Source organism: Eptesicus fuscus, chromosome 23 (assembly GCF_027574615.1).
Source record: "Eptesicus fuscus isolate TK198812 chromosome 23, DD_ASM_mEF_20220401, whole genome shotgun sequence".
Classification (NCBI taxonomy): Eukaryota; Metazoa; Chordata; class Mammalia; order Chiroptera; family Vespertilionidae; genus Eptesicus; species Eptesicus fuscus.
This window is the reverse complement of record NC_072495.1, coordinates 2550720-2567444: the sequence shown is the minus strand read 5'-3', so window position 1 is coordinate 2567444 and position 16725 is coordinate 2550720. Positions and strand designations below refer to the sequence as shown.

Here is a 16725-nt window from a genome sequence, read left to right as displayed (position 1 = left end):
CTCCGGATTTTTCTTCCAATCTCTTCTGCACAGCACGCCCCGAGGAGGCTCTAGAATTCCTCCAGCGAAGAGGCTCACGGTGGCTTCTTTGGCTCCCCATGGAGGGGGGAGGGTGGGGACTAGTCTTGAAGCTGCAGATGCAGGTCACTAAATGTCCACTGTCCGTGTGAAAGCCGGGGGGAGGGAGCTTGACGGATATAAAGGGTATAAAGTTCTCTACCCCTGGGGTCACCGCTGGGCAAAAGCTGCCAATTTCTTACAATATGGTTCTCATCAAGGTCCGTTGTGCTAATTTGTTTTTCAGTGAGTTTGCCTGGCAGTCAGGACTCTTCACAGCTTTGCTTCAGGCTCACTGTTCCAGGCCATTCTGCTCCAGCTCCGGTTTTTCGTTTTCAGTGTTTCACGCCCCCTGGACACACCAACTCCGCGTCCTGGTCCAGGAGTGGCTCCTCAGGCTCTTCTATCTGATGAAAGTCCCCCTGAAGGCCCGGCTCAAAAGTCCTTCTCCCAGGCGATCCTCGCCCACCCCGCCTGCAGGCGCCATCCCTTCCTGGAATACCCAGTGCTTCTTCCTGTCAGGACCGTTTATCCTGCCGCGCAATTACATAACTTTCGAGTGTTGTTGTTGAAAGTTTTCACGTGTTGATGTTGTCTCTCCCACTGGCCCGAGATGTCCATTTACGGTAAGGACAGCCACTTACCGCTTTGAGTCCCCCTGGCACGCAGCCCGAGCCTGTGGGACCCGGGAGTAGGCGATGGGCTGCTGAGTTACAGAGCTCCCCAGAGGCACTCGCTCTTCTGACCCGCAGAGGCACGACCACAGACAAGAGGCTTCGGAAGGAGGGAGTTTTCTAGCTCCAGGGGCCAAGGATCCTGCCCAGGGAGTAGGTGTCACTTATCCACTGGCTGGAGGGCTTTGGACCTGGGAAACCGAGTGCCTGTGACCCAGGCTCAGCCTGCTCACACCATTCCCTGTGCTGGTGACTAGCCACTTGGAGCTGACCACATGCTCCTACCCTCTGCCCCATGTGCACACCGCCCCAGGCAGTCAGTGGTGTTACCAGGTTCGTGAGGAGGCCACCAGGAGTGGGGGTTAGAGGTGTGGTTTAAAAACTTTTGCAAAAATATGTCTTTTAGAGAGAAAGAAAACAAGGAATCTGGTAAAGAATATCCAATAATTATTTTTTTAAAGAAATATTTTTAAAAATTGATTTTTAGAGAGAGAGAAAGGGAGAGGGAGAGGGAGAGAGAAACACTGATGTGAGATAGTAACATTGATCGGCTGCCTCCTGACAACCCCACAACTCCCGCATGTGCCCTGACCAGGACTCACACCGGCAACCCCCAGGCACATGGGATGACACTCAACCAACGAGCCACACGGGCCAGGGCGCCAAGAATTTTTTATACTATTTTTATAAATTTTCTATAAATCTAAAAGTATATCAGAATTCTATATAATAAAAAGGTAATATGCAAATTGACCCTCACACCCTCACACAAGATGGCCATCCCCATGTGGTCAAAGATGGCCGCCAGAAGATGTCTGGCAGGGGAGGGTAGTTGTGGGCGATCAGGCCAACAGGGGAGGGCAGCTGGAGGGGACCAGGCCTGCAGGGGAGGGCAGTTGGGGGCAACCAGGCCTGCAGGAAAGGGCAGTTAGGGGTGACCAGGCCTGCAGGGGAGGGCAGTTGGGGGCGATCAGGCCTGCAGGAAAGGGCAGTTAGGGGTGACCAGGCCTGCAGGGGAGGGCAGTTGGAGGTGACTGGGTCAGTAGGGGAGGGCATTTGGGGGGGACCAGGCCTGCAGGGGAGGGCAGTTGGGGGCAACCAGGCTGGCAGGGGAGGGCAGTTAGGAGCAACCGGGCCAGCAGGGGAGGGCATTTGGGGGAGGGACCAGACCTGCAGGGGGGGGGCAGTTGTGGGGATGACCAGGCCTGCAGGGGAGGGCAGTTGTGGGTGACCAGGCTGGCAGGGGGTGCGCAGTTAGGGGTGACTGGGCTGGCAGGAGAAGGCAGTTGGGGGTGACCAGGCTGGCAGAGGAAGGCAGTTGGGGGAGATCAGGCCTTCAGGGGAGAGCATTTGGGGGTGACCAGGTTGGCAGTGGAGGGCAGTTGGGGGTGACCGGGCCTGAAGGGGAAGGCAGTTAAGGGCGACTAGGTCCGCAGGGGAGGGCAGTTGAATGCAACCGGGCCAGCAGGGGAGGGCAGTTAGGCGTCGATCAGGCTGGCAGGGGAATGGTTAGGGGGTGATCAGGCTGGCAGGCAGGTAAGTGGTTGGAAGCCAGCAGTCCCAGATTGTGAGAGGGATGTCTGACTGCTGGTTTAGGCCCGATCCCAATCAGACATCCCCCGAGGAGTCCCAGATTGGAGAGGGTGCAAGCTGGGCTGAGGGTCACCCCCCACCCCTGTGCACAAATTTTGTGCACCGGGCCTCTAGTATTAAATAAAATTTTAAAGCAGAAATAATAAAAGCCACCTTTTCTATATAGTGTCCCTCCCACCTTCCTCAGCCTTTAAGAAGAATTAACATTTTAACACATTAATATACAAATTATATTTGTGAATATTTCTCCTATTAAACAGGAAGTGTAACTTGGAAAATGGAAGTACTCAAAGCGCACTTTTAAATATTTTATAACATAAAACAGTATTTTAGGATGTTAATATTGTAATGGGGCTTTTAATTCTGTATGATCCGGAGCAAGACATTTAACCTCTTTAGGTTTCAGTTTCCTCTTCTTTAACAATTGAATAAAAATGCCCATCCCTGAGCATTGTCTAGGTATTAAATAGAAAGTTAAATATGAAGCAATTAATATAATTCCTGCTAGTGCCATGACATACTAGTTCCAATGTTTAAGAAATGTTGAAAACCAAGTCCTCTCCACTCTGTCCTGGACACGGGAAAGCCATCTGGAGCAGAGTAGCTGCCTAATGAATAGTTTCCGAGGAAGTGGGAGGCCTGAGTCAGTGTTGCAAACAGCCTTCTCAGTGACTTCGCAAGAGCCCCTCATGTCTCCAGGCCTCTGCGTTCCTCATCTGTGAAATGGGTTGGTTTTCATTACAATCAGAGGACTAATTAGAGAGGACGATAGAGATGCTGGGGTCTAAGACCCTTGGAGAAAGGACTGGAAAACCGGGCAGATGTGAGATCAGCAGCCTGCCGGAGGGGGACAGCAGCAGCTTCCCGGAGCTGGGGCGCTGGGGCGGTGGGGGGCGAGCAGTCTCTCAGGCCTCAGTGTGCCAAGGAGGAGCCACTGCTCGGGGACATCCAGGGGCTGGGGTCAGAGAGCCCGGGACAGTGTGCATGCAGGAGCTGGACGGGGGCAGCTGAGACCTGAGCGCCGGTCACTGCCCCACTGCTCCTCCATCCCCTCCCGCTGGTCCTCAAGGATGGACCCAGACCTCCCACCCCGACCCCCTCCGGGGCCACCCTGGAGGCCGGAGCACGCGCTGGCGCGGGGGGCGGGGGGGGGGGCAGGCAAGCCCTCTGCCTCCTGCTCTCTCTGGAGGCTGCGGTGCGCGCTGGCCGGGCCCTGGCATGCGGTTTGCTCCGGGGCTTCCGAGAACAGAGCCCGACGCAGGGCCAGCTCAGCACCAGCGGATCTGACAGGTCCTGACCTCAGGCCCCAGGGAGCCGAGGCGAAAGGCAAGGCCTCAGGCGAAGGTGGCTGCGGGGACAGAGCGAGCAGGGGACAGCCCGCTGCCGGCCGTCCGCTGCCCGGGCTGGGTCTGCGTGGTCGGTTGGTCGGTTGGTCTGCAGTTTCCTGCTGACCAAACCAGATGGGTCCGGGAGTGGGGAGAGAAGAGGGGAGAGGAGGCGAGAGGGGAGCGGCAGGAGAATTTTAATAATAGAGATGGGGAGAGGGGGAGAGGGGGTGAGGGGAGAGAAGAAGAGAGGGGAGAGGGAGAGAGGGGGTGAGGGGCAGAGGGGGAGAGGGGGAGAGGAGGGAGAGGGGGAGAGGGGCAGAGGGGCAGAGGGGAGAGAAGAAGAGAGGGGAGAGGGGCAGAGGGGGAGAGGGGCGGAGGGGGAGAGGGGGAGAGGGGGAGAGGGACGGAGGGGGGGGAGGGGGAGAGGGGGAGAGGGGGAGAGGGGCAGAGGGGGAAAGGGGGAGAGGGGGGCAGAGGGGCAGAGGGGAGGGGGAGAGAGGGGCAGAGGGGGAGCTGCAGGGTGGAGGGGGCGCTGCAGGGTGGAGGCCTGCAGGGTGGAGGGGGGGCTGCAGGGTGGCGGGACGGCACACATCCAGGCTGTGCGCCCGAGGCAGAGATTGTGAGAGAAGTGGAAGCAGAGAGTCTGGGAGCGAGAAAGAGATGGAGACGGAGCAGCCTGCAGGGCCTCGGCCCGGGGCTCAGCCGGAGGGTCCCCGACTTTCCCCACGCGGAGCCAGCCCCGCCGCGCCCCGCAGCCCAGCGCCCTCTGCGAGGTGGGGCCCCGGCGGCCCGCTCCCCGCCGCGCACCCCCAGGCGGGAGGGCGGGGCTGCGGGAGGAGGCGGCCATGTGGTTGCCGCTCACTATTTTCCCTCTGTCTTCACTCCTCCTTCCCAAACAGGGGAAGTGCTCCAGGAGCGGTAGCGCCTCTCCGCCCGCTTCCCCCGCCCTGGGCTCCGCTCCCGTCCGGGCGCCGGCCGGTGGGGCGCGCGAAGCCCCCCGCGAGCGGGCGCGGGGCGCGGGCCTCCCGCGGCGGCACATGGCCGCAGGCACCCCGCCAGCCCCCGCAGGCGCCGCGCCCAGCTCGCCCCCCGCCCCGGAGCCACGCCGCGCCTGAGCCGGAGGCGCCCGCCGCGCACGCCCGGGATGGACCCGCTCCTGCTCTGGCTGGGTGAGTGCCCGGCCGGGACCGAGGACCCGGCGCATCTCCGCGCGCGGGAGGGAGGGCGCGGGACGGCGGTCCCGGAGGGAGTCCGACTCCTCTCCGGCCCCCGGCTGCGGGGCACAGCTGGCCGGGGCGGACTCGGGCTGGGGTCCTGGTCCGGTCGGCGCGGACCGTTGGCGGCGGAGGGTCTGCGCCCTGGAGGGTGTTGGTCCCCGGAGAGGCTGGGGGTGGGGTGGGGAGGGAGGTTCTTGGGGAATTTCGGTGCCAGGTTCCTGCGGGTTGGGGGAGGGTTTTGTTTCAAACAGGCGCCTCCAGGGCCCAGATTGGAAACAGATGTGTTGCAGGGTCAGAGGGAGGGAAGGGGAAGCGACGGGAGGGGAGAGGCGAGGGGAGGCCGGGCACCAGGAGAGCCAGGAGGCCGGGACGGGGAGAGGACGGGACTGGAGGGACGGAAAGGCGGAGAAAGGGGCCCGACGCCGAAGAGCAGGACGGAGGGGAGTGAGCCCAGACGGCGGGCGCAGACAGAAAGCAGGGGACGGAGAGAGCGGTTCTGGGGCGACGGAAGCGCCGCCCGCGCCCCTGTCACCCGCAGGATTCCTGAGGCCGCGGAGGCCCAGACGCTTCCCGGCTGGAGGGCGGGCTGCAGGGTGGAGGGGGGGCTGCAGGGTGGAGGTGGGGGGGACTGCAGGGTGGAGGCCTGCAGGGTGGAGGGCGGGCTGCAGGGTGGAGGTGGAGGGGGCGCTGCAGGGTGGAGGCCTGCAGGGTGGAGGGGGGGCTGCAGGGTGGCGGGACAGCACACATCCAGGCTGTGCGCCGGAGGCAGGAGCTGACGGGGAGCCTGCGAATGTGTGAGATGCCAGGGCCGAGCGGGCAGGAAAACGGAGAAACTCGCTTCTGCAGGAGCGAAGTGCGGTCTCACCTGGAGACAGGACCAAAGGCAGCCGGAATTCAGAAAAGCGGGAGCCGCCACTGTGGTGGAGTGAGCTCGGCCCTGCCCCCAGGCCCCCAGAGAACTAGCCCTGGTCTTGCTGACCAGCGGGATGACCTCGGGGTGACCTCGGACAGGCTATTCACTACCTGGGGCTTCGGTTTCCTTAGCTCCGAACAGGACCCAGATGGGTCCCGAGTCCCTCCGGGCCCCACGGCCACAGCCTGAATCGTCCGGGCTCTGACAGGCCTGGTGTCTGGGAACCTCAAACGAGGGTGAAGTGAAGTCACCCTGAACTAGCTGTCTAGAAAGCTCCCTCTCTCTCTCTCTCTTTAGTCCCCCCCATTTTTTTTGAAACCTTACAAACCAACCAGGCCATCTGGCTGGGCCAGGTAAGCGGGTAAAGGAGGTGGACTGGCCGAACTATTGCCCAGGTCGGGCGGGTGAGGCCTGTTTTCTGAGCCCTTTCAGAAGCCGGCCAGGTGTTCAGTCCTGCTCCTGCGCGCAGCTGGCACCTCTAGAGAGCGCCTCCGCCCCCTTCAGGGGCCTCTACCCCTAAGCGACCGGTCACCCGTGTCCAGGAGACTCCAACACCAGAGCTGCCTTCTTAAAAACAGCTGCAATTCCTTAAGTACTCGTTATTCTGAGCACTTTATACGTACTATCTGGTTAACTCACTTATTTTTATGCCATCCCTGTTGGCTACCCACTTTATTATTCCCATTTCACAGATGAAGAAAGCAAGGTGGAAAGAGGTCAGGTAACTTGCTCAAGGCCATAAGCTCATAGTTAGCAGAGATGGGGTTTGAATGTAGGTTGTCTGCCTCCAGAGATTGCTCACCAAAGCGTCTTCCGTCACCACAGGAGGCTCTACAGACGCCTGTAGTGAAGTCCAGAGGAGTCCCTACATGGCCCGTGAGCTGTCAGTGTGCTCCTGCCCTGCGGGCGGGGCCTGGGGAGGGGAAGAGGCACCTTCGGGCACAAAGTGCAGGGGGCTCTGGCCCACAGGTCGTTGGCATCAGCTGGCCTTGATGATGGTTCTCTTAGTTCATGAGGGTTGGGCCCCCTGGGGAGCACTCCTGTGGGCTGGATGACCCTTATTTGCAAAGTGGCTTTGGGCCATGGTATTCCTGGGCACCCTTAGCCAAGCCAGAAAGAAAACCTTCAGAGTTGCCTGAATCCTAAAACTATCTACTGATCCCTTGAAGGCACAGTTCCGAGGCTGCTTCTGGCCTCCGCTGGGTGGTTTTGACCTCTCTTTTCTAGAGAACGCACAGTATTGAAAGGGAGTCGGGAGGGCGAAGGGTCACTGTCTGAACAAGGATGGATCTGCCAATAAATCAAATCAAATGCCCCGCCTCTCTGAATGAATGAAAAATCACTACCATGATCTCTATGGAGGAGAGGGAAGGGAGACTTCATGGGCTCCCCAAACTCGAACCCCTCCTCCGACTACCACCCCAGCCTCCCCTGGAGCTCAGGTCCTCATCATTCCCCCTGAGCTTTCCTCCTGGACTTCTGTGGTAGCTGCCACGTTGACCTCCTGCCTGGACCCTCTCTCCTCTACCCTGCACACTGCGACTGGCAACCGTGTAGAACAGCTGGTATAAAGCAAGGAATTTGGATTAGGAATCTGGCAAGCTTTCTTGGTTCTTGTTCTGACTCCTTTGTCTATCAAATGGGGGTGGAGAGAACTTGAGTTCAAAATTTCTACAATTCTATGATTTTACTCCACTCTTCTGTAAACCTTTATTGGTCTCCATTGCTTATAATACTGAGTACAAACACTTCATTCTCATATTGAAGGTTTTATAGATACTAGGGGCCCAGTGCACGAATTCGTGCACCTTGAAAGGAACTGTGGGCCACGAGGCTGTAGTGGGCACAGGGGTGGGTTTGCCCATCCTCCTCGGCCCTGCCCAGCCCCCCCCACCGCTGCCCCCAGTTCCCTGTTTGCCGGGCAGTCCCTCTCCTGCCATCGCCACTCCGGCACCATGCCCCACTCGCACCCGCTGACTACGTGGACTCAGTGGGGCAGGTGCAAGTTGGGCTGGCACCGTCAGCGGGTGCAAGCGGCTGCTGCTGCCCCAATCACCCCTCAGGAGCAGGGGGAGGTGGAGAAGCCCGCAGGGGCGATCGGGGCCAGCAGCTGCTGCTCACACCCACTGACGGCACCAAACAATCAGGACCGGTGCTGGGCGCGGGCAGAGGGTGCGAGTGGCGGCTTCAGCACCAGGCAGGACCGTGGCGCTCGGGAGCAAAGAATTTTCAGTAATCACCAGAAGCTCACCCCGATGACGACTGGTGCCCCACCTTGGTCTGGCACCCCTGCTCACCTGCTCCACCATCCCACCGCAGCTGACGCCCACCATGTCCGCGCTCTGCTGCCTGCTGCCAATACCCACCATGTCCCACGTGTGCGCCCTGGTGGTCAGTGCAAGTCATAGCGACCGGTTGTTCGGTCTATTTGCATATTAGTATTTTATATATATAGACCTAGAGGCCTGGTGCATGACATTCATGCACTGGATTGGAGGGGGGCCCTCAGCCTGGCCTGTGCCCTCTCACAGTCTGGGACACCTCGGGGGATGTCTGCCTGCCAGCTTAGGCCCAATACCCCTAGGGATCGGGCCTAAGCCAGCAGGCAGACATCCCTCTCTCAGTCCGGGGCTCTCGTAGTCTGGGACCCCTCGCTCCATACTGCCCACCTGCAGCGGAGGTGGGGGAGGCTCCCACCACCGCCGCTGTGCTTGCCAGCCGTGAGCTCGGCTCAGGGCTTCTGGCTGAGTGGTGCTCCCCCTGTGGGAACGCACTGACCACCGGGGGCAGCTCCTGCGTTGAGCGTCTGCCCCCTGGAGGTCAGTGCACATCATAGGGCAGTGATGGCGAACCTATGACACATATGTCAGCACTGACACGTGTAGCCATTTCTGATGACATGCGGCCGCATGCCGAGGATGAAACATTTGCTGCTCCTGAGGATGAAACATTTGCGACTAGAGTCTTGGAGTTAGTTTTTTCCTCAAAGTGACACACTACCCGAGTTATGCTCAGTTTTTTGGCGAAGTTTGACACACTAAGCTCAAAAGGTTGCCCATCACTGTCATAGGGACTGGTCATTTTGCCATTCGGCCAATTTGCATATTAGGGTTTTATTATATAGGATCATTCCTCTCCTCTCCTCCCTGCCCCCAGACAGTTCTCCAGAGAACCTCGATTTCTTCTTGTGCCCTAGCCATGTCCATGCTTCTTTCAGTTCTGTGCTTGTGTTTATGGTCGTCCCTCCGCCAAAAGTGCCCCGTTACTCTCCACCCCCCCAGATCAAAACGTTGTTTACCCTCCAAGTGTCACCTCAAATGCCACCTCCTCCAAATGCCCATCCATGGTTTCACCAGCAGAATATATTCCTTCCTCTCTTGGAATCCAGTAGCCTTTCTATTCTGCTACCTTTGCAGCATACTGATCTGAATGCATATCTAATGCCCCAGTTAGATTGTCGGCTCCGTGTCTCATTCACCTGTGCTCCACTTTCCGAACCTTACATAAACAAAATGCTTGTGAACTATTTGTTGAGATAATTGGATTTTTGGAACGTTTTAAAGGTGAAAGATTTGAAGAATTATTCATCTGTGGGATGATACAATTGTGAGGAGCCCAGTTTTAATTCAGCTTGTTTTGTGCTTTCTTGTCCATTAATGCAAAAATAGGATCAGGACTATTTTTAAAAATTATACATAGAACAGCCCTAGCTGGTTTGGCTCAGTGGATAGAGTGTCGGCCTGTGGATTGAAGGGTCCCAGGTTTGATTCTGGTCAAGAGCACATGTCTGCGTTGTGGCTCAATCCCCAGTGGGGGGCATGCAGGAAGCAGCTGATCAATGATGCTTTCTCATCATTGATGTTTCTATCTCTCTCTCCCTCTATCTTCCTCTCTGAAATCAATAAAAATATATATTTTAAACAAGTTCTTCTGTGCCCTAGGTCACAAAGATTTAAAAATATATATTTACATAGAACATTACATGACGGGGACCAGATATCATATTTGTTATACAAACTTAGTTTGTTATATTGGGTATGTTACTACCAGAGTAACAATAGATATTTTCACTGAAACTTCTGCCAGGTTGGGAAGGAGCTTTCTCCCTGAAAATGAGTTTAAGGAAGGCTTGAGTTTAATGACAGGTCTCAGTAGGATTCTATGTCCTTGCCTCATCTTCCCACATTAATGATGATGGTCATAGTAATGATAGGTTCCCAGTAGGCACATATCTTGTCTCATCCTATTTTTGTCTTGTGCTCAGCTGAGCAGTGTGCATAAATGAGTATATTCCATGAGTGCACCTAGTGATGATGACCTGGACAGACATTTTTAAAAGGTGAAGTCAAAGATTGTCAGAAAAGGGGAAAGCTAAGGGACTATGTAAATCGATGGTTCAGAGAGATTCGGCTAAAGTTAAACAGCGAGCTTAGTAGGAGGGCCAGACGAGACCCCTAACTCCACGATGTGCCCAATCACACATTCTTGAAATAGAAGATCTCTCCCTCCTTTTCAGCTCATGGAGATCACAGTTGCTCTTCAGAAGCTGCATTAAATGAGCCAGACGCTGAATAATTGGCACTGGCTTTCATGTTGAGAAATTGCCTGAAAAATAGGGCAGATGTCGTAACATCTCCATTTGGCCATCGTGGCTGGAAATCCTGGAAACTCCGCAGTGCCCTGTCTGATGACTGCCGCACTCTGGAAAGAGAGGACACCGGGGATGTGGGGGGGTGCCCGCAAGGAACAGAGTGGAAACCCCGTAGCTCTGGCTCCTTCCTAATGGCGCCGGGTTATTCTGGGAAAGTCATACCACTCGGATCCTCAGGTGATGTTTTCTTTCTTGTAAAAGGAGGTTATCAGACGAAGGTTATCTTAGGTTTCCTGGATCACCAACATCCTCTGAGGGTGTTTTAAATTCTGAGACTGTGTGGGCCGGTCTAGATGTGGTTGTGATGGGAGGCACGTATGTGTCACCTTACCTAGATGGTCTCGGGCACTTGTCCACTCGTGGCCATTAGTAACCTGTGACTAACAGGCCCAGAAGGACTGATACCGAACGTGAAGAGAGCAGCAGCGACTCCATCCCGGAACTGCACCGGCAGCCGGGGGACCTCGCTCCAGACCAGAGTGGGTGGCCAGAGACCCTGCCCAGGAAGGTTAGTAGCTGAAGTACCTCACCGGCAGGAGAGCTACCGGGTTACCTACAAACATCCCCGGGCCTGGACACCCAGGATAGGCCTCTGCAGAGAGGGTCGAATGTGTGAAACGATTTATAAGCATTAAGTACGTTTTTCAATTTTAAAATTAGGGCATAATTTATGTATCATGATGTGTATCCATGAGGTACACGGCTTCAGGGGTTCCTTGCATAGACTTGAACTGGGGTGGGGTTTTGAAATGTGAATTGCATGCTGTGAGTTCACTTGTCGCACCTGAGAGAGGACTGCGTGGACCGCGGTGACAGCTGAAGTCATTTCTCACATTTGCACAAGGTTTAGCGTTGACATGTCTGTCTCACCCTAAAATCACCTGTGAGAGCCAATGTCATTCTTATGCCATTTTACAGATAAGTAAACTGAGGCTCAGAGAGTCTCCCATCACCCTGCTCATAAACAGCTGAGCCAGGGCACCAACCAGCTCTCGGCTCCAAGACCATCAGCTTCCCATTTACCAGGAGGCACATCATTATTCTCAACGTGAGGCGTCTGTGCTTCCAAGGAGGGGGCAGCGGAGGCCGAGGCCTGGTTTACAGGGTTTCACCCCATAAATCTCACAGTGGAAACAAAACGGTTACCCACACCTCCTTCCACGCCGCTCAGAGGCCCGGGCACGGTTCGTTTGGGTGGGTGACTGTTGCTTACAGCGCAGAGTGACTCCGTATGTCCTCCAGGGCGTACTAGTCCCGCCCATGAGTCAGGAGACTCCTGTCGCTCTCGGGCCGCTGCGGAGCCCTGCCCTGCGTGGAGCCAGCAGCAGCTCATTCGGTGGGTGGCAAGCGGGTCTGACTGGGCGTGACTGCTCTAGCTGTCGCTTCTTCTAGTTAAGTCCTGTTCTCAGCAGTTTTGGCTTCTCCCCCCACCCCCCGCCCCCATCTCCACCACCAAATGCCGACTCCAGCAAAAAATACAAAAATGTTGGTTATCTGAGCTCCCTGACTGTCCGAATCCAGGAAAGTAAATGTGTTTCCTTTGGCGCCACATAGACCAACATGCGGAAGAAGGCTGAAGCCAGGCGCTTTGTTAGTGAGCGCTGCGTGCAGCCTCGCCAAGGCCTGCTGGTGACCAGACTCGCGCCTTGTTTCCGTGGAAATCGGGGGGAGCGCTGGGCTGGTGCGCACGGAGGAGAGAGGGGTTCCCCATCAGCGTGGAACAGGGGCGGTTCCTGGAAGCCAGGCAATAAAGGGGCCTGGGGGTTCGGTCTCTAAAGGTGACAGAGGAGAGGAGAGCAGGACGAGGAGAACTAGGAGGGTGTAGAAGCAGCAACAGTAGAGGACGAAAGGCTGAGCTGAAACCGTTGACCGCCTGGTGGTGCCGGAGCAGAGTCTCTGAGCTCATTCTGTTCCAGGTGGCGGCAGCTGCTCCCTGCTCGCGCTTTTAGCGTCCTCTTTAGCTCTCACACGTGCACTGGAACATTTTCTACTGCATTCACGACTCTCGCTCACAAACCAGTTACAGAAGGGGCCTGCCGTCTGTAGTTCAGGCCCTGTGCTGGGCTCTGAGACTCCAGCTATGCAAAAGGCAGGGTTCCTACCACCTCAGAACACCCGGCGGACGTGGCATATTCACAAAGAAGGCGTTACCGATTGGGAAAGTGCTGTCCTGGGAAAGCACCAAGGTTTCAGGAGCCCCGCGGGGAGGCGGCTTCCGTCCGCGCTGCCGTGGAGAGAGGCATCTCGGCTGTGGGTCCTCGGGTGTCTGTCCCTGCGTCCCGCGTGGCGCCTGTGCATTCGTGAGGTGGGCGGTGATCCGCCGTCTTCATCGGAGCGGACAGCTAAGTGTGTGCGTCCTTGGCCTACAGCCAGGTGCTTCCGGAGGGGGAGGGGGTTAGCCTCCTGCTGGCCTTGCCCATTGACAGTTATGGTCTCATTCTTCATCACAGCCTGCCAGCTAAAGAGCTACTTCAATTTCCTCATCTCTCATGCGACGTTAAAAAATGAGAGAGAGAGGGGGGGGGGGAGGCCAGTGAATTTGTATCTCAGTTATTAAGAGTGGTGGTCTGTTCACGCAGGGTGTTAATGGTATTTGTCCACATGGAAGGCAAATAGGATCAATCCAAGAAGGAACTGTCTGTTCTAGAAGAAACCATTGTATTGAATTGGGACTCAGCCCCTGACAATCTTCCTTTTTCTTTTGTTGGGAGGGCGGGGGGGAGGGGGAGGATCGAATCCCAGAGGGAAATGCTTTATTATGTCATCGTTGGAGGAGAGGCCTGGGTTTGTGGGGATCGCTCAGACTGGGAGCAGTAAGTCTTGCAGCCCGGCCTGTCACTTCTCGTGGCTTCCCGTGACAGCTCCGATCAGCTCCAGCCACTCTTCCCGTGACAGCTCCGATCAGCTCCAGCCACTCTTCCCGTGACAGCTCCGATCAGCTCCAGCCACTCTTCCAGGGAAGAGCGGAAGGCACGGAAGGCTTCCGTGTGGACCCGCCAGGCAGCAGCCTCTGGAGGGCCTGGCCCTGGGTCCTCAGACCCTGGCCGTGAAGCTGGGCTCGGCCACTTCCCAATCTCGTGGCCTGGGGCATGTCCCTTCTCCTTCCTGCGGGCGCGGCTCGGCCCCCGTGTTTGGAGGGCCGTTTGCAGTCAGCGCCCTCCTGGTGTTTGCCGAGCAGGGCCAGTCTTGGGGCTTCAGCCACACTGCTTCTCCACCTGCAGGCGAGTTCCACCTGACCCTCAGGGAGTGCCACCCTGCTCCAGGACCCCAGGCGATGCTCAGAGCCCAGCTGTGCCCCCCACCCCCACCCCCCGGTCCACAACAGAGCCCAGCTGTGCCCCCACTGTCCGCAACAGAGCCCAGCTGTGCCCCCACCCCCGTCCACAACAGAGCCCAGCTGTGCCCCCCTCCCCACCCCCGTCCACAACAGAGCCCAGCTGTGCCCCCACTGTCCGCAACAGAGCCCAGCTGTGCCCCCACCCCCGTCCACAACAGAGCCCAGCTGTGCCCCCCTCCCCACCCCCGTCCACAACAGAGCCCAGCTGTGCCCCCCCCCCCCGTCCACAACAGAGCCCAGCTGTGCCCCCACCCCCCGGTCCACAACAGAGCCCAGCTGTGCCCCCACCCCCCGGTCCACAACAGAGCCCAGCTGTGCCCCCACTGTCCGCAGCCGCTGGGTGAGAGCTTAGCTGGTGTTCAGTCCGAGGCAGGAGGCACCCTTCGGCACCCGCTCAGCATGCTGTCTGCAGGTTGCCAAGGCGACACCCTCAGGCGGCACCCTCTCTGCCACCTGCTCCCCGTCCCTGGGCCAACCTGCTGCCGGGCCTGGGAAACCCCGGGTGGCTCATTCCCGCTCTTGCTGCGGAGGCACGCTGTGGTCAGCGCCGGCTCTGTGCTGGGCGCTGGGCGAGGACTCCTGTCCCCAGGCCGCCGTGGAGCAGGTGTAAGCGTCCGCATCCTGCAGGTGAGGGAAGGGAGGCTCCAGAGGAAGATGTCCCGTCCTCCGCTGGACAGCCTGACTATTCCAAGTGGAAGGGGGAGCTGAGTTCGCCTTTTGCTCCCTCTGCTCCAGAGAGACGAGAATAAAGAGACGGGTGGCTGACAGGCAGACAGTGACACACAGATGGAGGCCGCCCGGGGACCAGCTCCGCCTGGTGGGGGGCTCGGCCTCAGCGGAGGTGCGGTTCCCGCATGCGCCATGTTCCTGGAGCCGCTTGTCCTGCCCAACACTAGACCCCAATGAGCCAGCACCCACACTCAAGATGTGCTGAGTTTTATTTCCTTTTAAACTTGGAAGGAAAGGAAGACCTCAAGGTGAGAAGAAAAGTATTTGGTTTTTTCTACTGACCCAAACAGCAGAGTATGATTTCCCTCTCTGCTAAGAAGGCTTGTCCGGATTTCTGCAGCCCAGACCTCCCCCTCAGAATGGATTCTCGGGCCGGGCCGGGCCTGGTCTCCACCTGCTGTCCTGGGGGCCCCGCCCGCCCCCTGCGCCAGCCGATAGGGCAGCACAGCAGCCTGCCGCCTGGCCCTCCAGCCTCAAGGAAGGCGAGGCTGGAAATGGGGCCATGTCTCTGCAGCCGCCTTCTTGCTCCACTGCCTCTCATGCTGTTACTGCAGTCCCCAGCACCCCCCAACTCCCCCCTTCACCCTCCCACCCCCACCCCTGCTTCCCAACCACTGAGGGACCGTGACAATCCCTCCCAGGCTGCACCTTAGCTCGACCTTCCTACTGCTCCTTCCCTCTCCGGCCCAGCGTGGCCTCCTCTCAAATCCGGCACTAACTGAGAGAGAGAGAGAGAGAGAGAGAGGAATGGAGACACATACACAGAGACAGACAGACAGAGAGCAGTGCGAACTCTGAAGCTCGTTTTTCCGCTGCCTCTCCTTTCTGTCCCTCTCCCACTTTTGCCAGTGGCAGTGCTCTGCCCCGGTGGTCCCTCAGGCCTCACCCCTTGCTTTTCACCCCTTTACACCTGGACCTGCACTGCCCTTGGGCCCGGCTGCGGCTTCATCACGCCTCCCTGACCACGGCCTCTCGTGGCATCTGGGAAGGCTCCCCTGACGCCCCGGTGGGAGCATGCTCACCGCCTGTACCCACAGCATCTCGCTCAGGTCTTTGCAACAGCCTGTGCCACATTGTATTCGTCGGGCTCTCTGTCTTTCCTGACGGTGAGCAGGGGTGCCGAGGGTCTGTAGCCAGGCTGGTGGTGGGCACACATTAGGTACTTAGCAGATGGATGAGTGAGGGAACACACGAACAAGCAGGTTAGTAAAGGTAAAATGGAAATGAAAGCTGAAAAAGTAAAGAGATCACCTCTTTACAGGAGACTTAGTGCCTGTAACCTCTTCCTAGAATATCATCTTTTAATTAAATCTTTACGGTTGAAAGTATGACATATGCCCCCGCCTTTCCCGCATTGACCCCTTCTATCCAGCCCCGCCCCTGCCCAGGCCCTCACCACCCTATTGTCTGTGCCACGCATATGTACAAGGTCTGTGGTTGATCTCTTCCCACCCTCTCACCCTCCGCGCCTTCCCTCTGAGATTCTGCAGTCTGTTCCATGCGTCCATGTCTCTGGATCTATTTTGTTCATCAGTTTATATTGTTCATAGATTCCACATATGAGTGAGATCATGTGATACTAGTCTTTCTCTAACTGGCTTATTTTGCTTAGCATAATACTTCCCTGGTTCCTCAATGCTGACTCAATGGGTAAGAGATTCTTCTTCTTTACTGCTGCATAGCATTCCATGGTGTAGATGTGCCACAGCTTTTTATCCACTCATCTGCTGATGGGCACTTGGGCTGTTTCCAGATCTCAGCTATGGTAAATTGTGCTGCTATGAACACAGGGGGGCATACATTCTTTCTGATTGGTGTTTCGGGTTCCTTAGGATATATTCTTAGAAGTGGGATCACTGGGTCAAATGGAAGATCCATATTTAATTTTTTGAGGAAACTCCATAATGTTTTCCATAGTGACTGCACCAGTCTGCATTCCCACCAGAAATGTACTAGGGTTCCCTTTTCTCCACATCCTCACCAGCACTTGTCATTGGTTGATCTGTTGATGGTAGCCATTCTGACAGGTGCGAGGTGATACCTCCTTGTCATTTTAATTTGCATCTCTCTGATGATCGGTGACTTTGAGCATTTTTTCATATGTCTCTGGGCCCTCTGTATGTCCAGTTTGGAGAAGGGTCTATTTAGATCCTTTGCCCATTTTTTAATTGGATTGTCTTCCTTTTGTTAAGTTGTATGAGTTCCTTATTTATTTTGGATATTAAC

At 56.9% G+C, this 16725-nt stretch overlaps 1 protein-coding gene across 1 annotated transcript in view; it reads left to right on the top strand.

The window, feature by feature from the left end:
* Positions 1-4718: 4718 nt before the first annotated feature.
* CLMP (CXADR like membrane protein) overlaps positions 4719-16725 on the top strand; it is a 98280-nt gene continuing 86273 nt past the window's right edge. The window contains exon 1 of the mRNA XM_028135776.2: positions 4719-4821. Coding sequence (XP_027991577.2) covers positions 4797-4821 — 25 coding nt within the window. The 5' untranslated portion in view covers positions 4719-4796. The remainder of the gene's footprint in view (positions 4822-16725) is intronic.